Source organism: Bison bison, unplaced genomic scaffold (assembly GCF_000754665.1).
Source record: "Bison bison bison isolate TAMUID 2011002044 unplaced genomic scaffold, Bison_UMD1.0 scf7180017864500, whole genome shotgun sequence".
NCBI lineage: Eukaryota > Metazoa > Chordata > Mammalia > Artiodactyla > Bovidae > Bison > Bison bison.
Window position 1 is genome coordinate 2876788 of NW_011495059.1, and position 4822 is coordinate 2881609.

Sequence of the window (4822 nt, forward strand, 5' to 3'; positions counted from 1 at the left end):
TGAGCCACGACCGCGCCCCTCCAGGCAGGCCGGCTCGGCCCCTCGTGCAGACGGAGCTGGCCGTGCTGGAGCAGAGGCTGGTTTCGCTGGAGACCTCGTGTACCCCCGGCACCACCTCTGCCGTCCTGGACAAGCTCGGGGCCGAGGTGAAGGCCTGGCAGAGCCGGAGTGAGGCCCTCCTGCGCCAGGTGGCCAGCCACGCGGTCCTGCTCCAGCAGCTCAATGGCACCGTGGCTGAGGTCCAGGGGCAGCTGGCGGAAGCGACGGGCAGCTCTCTCCAAGGCGAGATCACCCTGCTCAAGGTCAACCTGAACTCTGTGAGCAAGTCGCTCACGGGCCTCAGCGACTCCGTCAGCCAGTATTCCGATGCCTTCTTGGCCGCCAACACGTCCCTGGATGAGCGGGAACGCAAGGTGGAGGCTGAGGTCCATGCCATCCAGGAGCAGGTCAGCAGCCAAGGCTCACGGCTTCGGGCCGATCACAGGCAGGTCCTGAGCCTGCGGGGGGAGCTGGAGCAGCTCAGGGCCAGCATGGCTGAGGTGGCTGGCGGGCTGAGTCGCTGCCAGGACACGGCCCAGGAGCTCCGGCACGCGGTGGGACACTTCGATCAGAGGGTGGCCCGAGTGGAAGGTGCCTGCAGGAGGCTGGGCCTGCTGGCTGCGGACCTGGACAGCTTGCCAGCCGAGTCGCCGGGGCCCAGGGAGGGCCTGTGGGACCATGTGGACCAGCTGAATCGCACGCTGGGCCAGCACGCCAAGGACATCGCCCGCCTCCGGGATGATCTGCTGGACTGCCGTGCCCAGCTGGCTGATCGGGCGCGGCCAGGGCAGGCCAATTAGGTGGGCTGGCCAGGACCCAAACCCCCTCAGATCCTGCCAACCCTGGGAGCAGACCCTCCCCGCTGCCTCCGCCCCCACACACACCAGAGCCCAGCCTTGCCCAGCGGTGTCTCCCAGCCTCCCCTGGCCAGCGCGGATGCCCTTTCGGTAAGGGTTTGAAGGAACAGTCTTGGTCCAGCTTCACCTGACTGTCCAGGCACCAAAACCCACCCTAGGTGTTGCACCAGCTGGACAATTCGGGATCACGGTCAAAGCTGGTACTTCATGCCTCAAGGCCAGGGTGGCCCTGAGACCTCAGCATCTAGTCTGCAAAGTGTTCTGCAGATGCCCTGGCCGGCACCTGCGCACAGACCTCCAGGTCCCTGCTCAGACCACGGTCTCTGTGGCTCCCTTGGCTCAGTGACGACAGCTCCAGGCCCGCGGAGGCTTCTGGCCACCCTGTCCCTTTGGCTTCTCTTCTCGGCCATCTGGGCTCAGTTTCTTCAGGAAGGCGGTGCCCGTTGGCACGGTCCTCCTACCTGGCAGCTTCATGGATACTGTTTCTGAACCGAGGACTAGAGGTTTCCACCGCCCACCCCCTGGCTCCTTCAGGACAGAATGGAAACACAAGGACTCGGCAAGAGCACTCTTTATTCCTTCTGATCCTCCCCCAAGGTGAGGGCTTAGGCAGCTGTGTTTTCCTGGCGGAAAGGATGTTTGGAGGCCCCTCCCACTGTAATTTATCCTTTTTTGCCTTCCCTTCCCCAAAGACATTTCTAGGGTACTCTGGTCCCCGCTTGGTCCCCTGCTTTCCATTTGGGGGAAAATCCGCCACCCACCCCAGGTTAGAGCCTCCCTCCGGAGGGCAGCCCTCATGTACGTCATGGCCCGAATGAGGCCAGACCCTGGGCAGGAGGCCACGGCTGGAGAGCAAGGGCTCCAGGCCTAGTTTCCGACATCCTTGGAAAACCCCAGCCCTGCGCGGATATTCACAACGGGGTGAGAAATTCAGGTATGACAGCATGAGAACACAAGCGTTTGTCTGGCTCACACACCCCGCTGAGGCTTCCGGCCTCGGTTCCCCCAGGGGGGCCTGGGTGCCCCCGGTTAGCTCGCAGCCCCGCCTTCTACCTTCCTGACATTTGGGGTTCTGCCCTCCACTTTGGTGCTGGGGGGGTGGTGGGGGGGGTGGGTAGGGCAAGCCTGGATTAAAGCTTTTAGCCCGTCTAAAGGTCCTTTCTTCCCCAAAGGCGGTGGGAGGGATGGCGGCAGTGGGGTGTCGGCCCTGCTTCCCACAGCCCCTCAGACAGAAACTCATGCCGCAGCTGTGTGGGTGGTGAAATGACCAGCAAGGGCTGGCGGGGGCGGGGGTGTGGGGAGCGGGCCAGGCAGGTCATCCCCTGCCTGCCCTGGCAGAGTCTAGGGCTGTGTCCTCCATGGAGGTGCGGGGAGGGGCCGGGTGTATGGCATCTCCCTCCCCAGAGGCTGGGGAGGGGGGTCCTAGTGCCTCTGGGGTCTGGATGGGCTGAGACGCCAGGGTACCAGCGGGGGACCGCAGTGACGTCTGGCTGGCTCTAGAGCTGTGGGAAGGGGCCGGGGCTACGGAGGATCTCGCTTCAGAGGGCACAGTGCAGGCTCCCCAGGAGGGCTGGAAGACAATTTATTCCCTGGATGGTTGGCCCCTCTCCTGGGGGTACAGGCCTCAAGCCTCAGAGGGGCCTCTCTCATCTCTGTCCTGTCAGGAGTTGAACCCGGGTCCCAGGTGAAGAGGGAAAGAGACATCAAGGGTGTAGAGAACCCCCGCAAGGACCCAATCATTTCCTGGCTACAGGGCAGGGCCACGCCGAGGCCTGGAGCAGCGGCCCCCTTGCCCCCTCACCGTAGCCCAGCTGGCCAAGACCCGGGGACAGGTGAGGCCACGGCCAGCTCGCAGCCCCCCTCCTCCCCTTCAGCAGGTTGGCCAAGTGGGCACCTGGCTTTACGACCCCCACGCCCTGGGACACACAGTCAGTTCTGGGCTGGGCCATGGTTGGCGGGCAGCCGGAGGCAGGCTCAGGCCAAGGCGTCGAGGTCCACGGGGGCCAGCGGCTCCCGCCAGTAGCAGAAGTTGCTGTATTCAGGGTGGGCCAGGTCTGTGCTGGGGCCGCGGGCCACAGGCGGGAAGAGGAGCTCCACCACCTCGCTGAGCCGCTCGTACCTGCGGGCAGAGGAGCAGGTCCCCATCACGGCAGGGGAGACCTTGCGTTCTGCCTGGGAGCCCTGGACCTGGGGCTGGGAGGGAAGGGGGGTGGTCCCCGAGGGGCAGGTAGGTAGGTGGCACTGGGCCCAGGGCAGAGGGCTGGGGCATGGGGGCACGTGGCAGGCCCTCACGTGGACTTGTGGTTCTTTATCAGCTCCTGGCTGAGCTCTCCCCGGGGGTTGACTGTGAAGATGCGGCAGGCAGGCAGGCCGACCTGCCGGGAGGCAGTGACATCCTACGGGAGACGAGGAGGGGTCAGGGGGTCAGAAGGCCGGGAAGGGTAGAGCCGGTAGCTCAGCGTCCCCTGCTCCCCAAGGAGGGGACACTCACATTGGGCCTGTTCCCAAAGGCGGCATAGAAGGGCTGTTCCTGGGGCAGAAAGAGCTGCTGGACATCGCTCAGGCAGGCGATCTTGAACACCTCCGGCTTCCTCTCTATCACCTCCCTGCGGCAGCCGGGGCCGTGGGCAGGGAGGGGGTTAGCGCGCGACCGGATGAGCAGGGTCAGGGGACGGCTGCAGGGTCTGACCCAGCGGATGCCCAAGCGAGGCCTGACACTGGCCCAGCCGGGCCCAGGCTGGCGGTGGGCCTGCATACCTCCCCTCCCTGCCCTGCCCCACCCCAGTGGTGGGCTTGCGTCCCGCGGGGCAGTTACCTGTGCAGGGCAGAGAAGAGGCTGCTGGGGGACAGCAAGATGGGGCCCTTAGGGAGGCCACAGCCCCTCTCGCTCACCCACTGCAGGTACTCCTTGGTGAGGTTGGCCATGCCGATGGCCCGTGCCGAGCAGTACAGGAACTTGTACCCGTTTCTGCGGGTGAGACGCGGAATACAAAAGACCGGCCCAACCCACCTCGTCTTCGTGGCTATGATCGGCTTAAGCGCAACCCTGGCGCCTCTGCCGGGAGGGGCTTAGGACAGCAGCTGAGCCAGGCCCGGGAGGGAGAAGGGACACGCACAGAGTCCCGAGGCCCAGGTGGACCCAGGCCCGAGGCGAGAACTCGGGCCAGTCTGTAGGCTTCATCTACGGCAGGAAGGCCAGCAGGTAGACTCAGGCCCCGGGCCCAGCCCCACGAGATGAGCCTTTCACAGAGCTGAGGGCCAACAGGTCTCCCCACTCCAGGGACCTGACCCGGGCTCCTCCTTTGCCCTGGGTCCCCAAGCCTGGCTTCCGGGGGTGGAGGCCAGGGTGGTCTCAGACATCTTGTCACTCCCTCCCTGGGGCCCTGCCCAGCCCAGGCACTCACAGGTGTATTTTGTGGTAGAGACTGGTGATGCCCTGATGTGTCCAGTCTTTCCCCAGTTGGGGCAGAATGTGGCCCAGAGCGTCCGACCTAGACCCACAGAGTAAGTACCCAGTTACTCGGAGACAGTCCCACGTGGCCCTCCAGCTCAGGGGGTGTGGCCCAGTGGACTCCCACCCCCACCCCCCAATAGCCCACTGGGAGGGCGGGCCCCTCTCTCTCTCACCCCGTCCCCTAGCACAGAGGGAGGCGAGTCCCCAGGCCCTCCCGGCCCACGGCTGACCCCGCCTCACTTGGTGATGGTGCCGTCAATATCGGAGATGACCACCTTGTCGTCCCACTTCCACAGGTAGATGGTGGCCCTGCAGCGGCAGGTGCCCTGGTACTGGGTGGTCACACTGAAGACCACGTCGTTGGCACCTTCTTGCAGGTTCAGGCGCCGCTGGAGTCGGACGGGGGAGGGGGGCCGTGGCTCAGCCGGACACTGTCCTTCCACCACCCACCCCCACACTGTGGCCTTGCCTC

General features: G+C 65.3%; 2 protein-coding genes across 6 annotated transcripts in view; one reads left to right on the plus strand and one right to left on the minus strand.

The window, feature by feature from the left end:
• EMILIN3 (elastin microfibril interfacer 3) overlaps positions 1-879 on the plus strand; it is a 6939-nt gene extending 6060 nt beyond the window's left edge. The window contains exon 6 of the mRNA XM_010829235.1: positions 5-879. Within this exon, the coding sequence (XP_010827537.1) occupies positions 5-839 (835 nt within the window). The 3' untranslated portion in view covers positions 840-879. The remainder of the gene's footprint in view (positions 1-4) is intronic.
• A 22-nt stretch (positions 880-901) lies between these two features.
• LPIN3 (lipin 3) overlaps positions 902-4822 on the minus strand; it is a 27448-nt gene continuing 23527 nt past the window's right edge. For all 5 annotated transcript variants that reach the window (XM_010829142.1, XM_010829145.1, XM_010829141.1 and 2 more), the window contains 6 exons: positions 4591-4739; positions 4301-4387; positions 3712-3864; positions 3388-3502; positions 3189-3292; positions 902-3015 (listed from right to left, as the gene is read on the minus strand). In XM_010829142.1, the coding sequence (XP_010827444.1) occupies positions 2871-3015; positions 3189-3292; positions 3388-3502; positions 3712-3864; positions 4301-4387; positions 4591-4739 (753 nt within the window). In that variant the 3' untranslated portion in view covers positions 902-2870. The remainder of the gene's footprint in view (positions 3016-3188; positions 3293-3387; positions 3503-3711; positions 3865-4300; positions 4388-4590; positions 4740-4822) is intronic.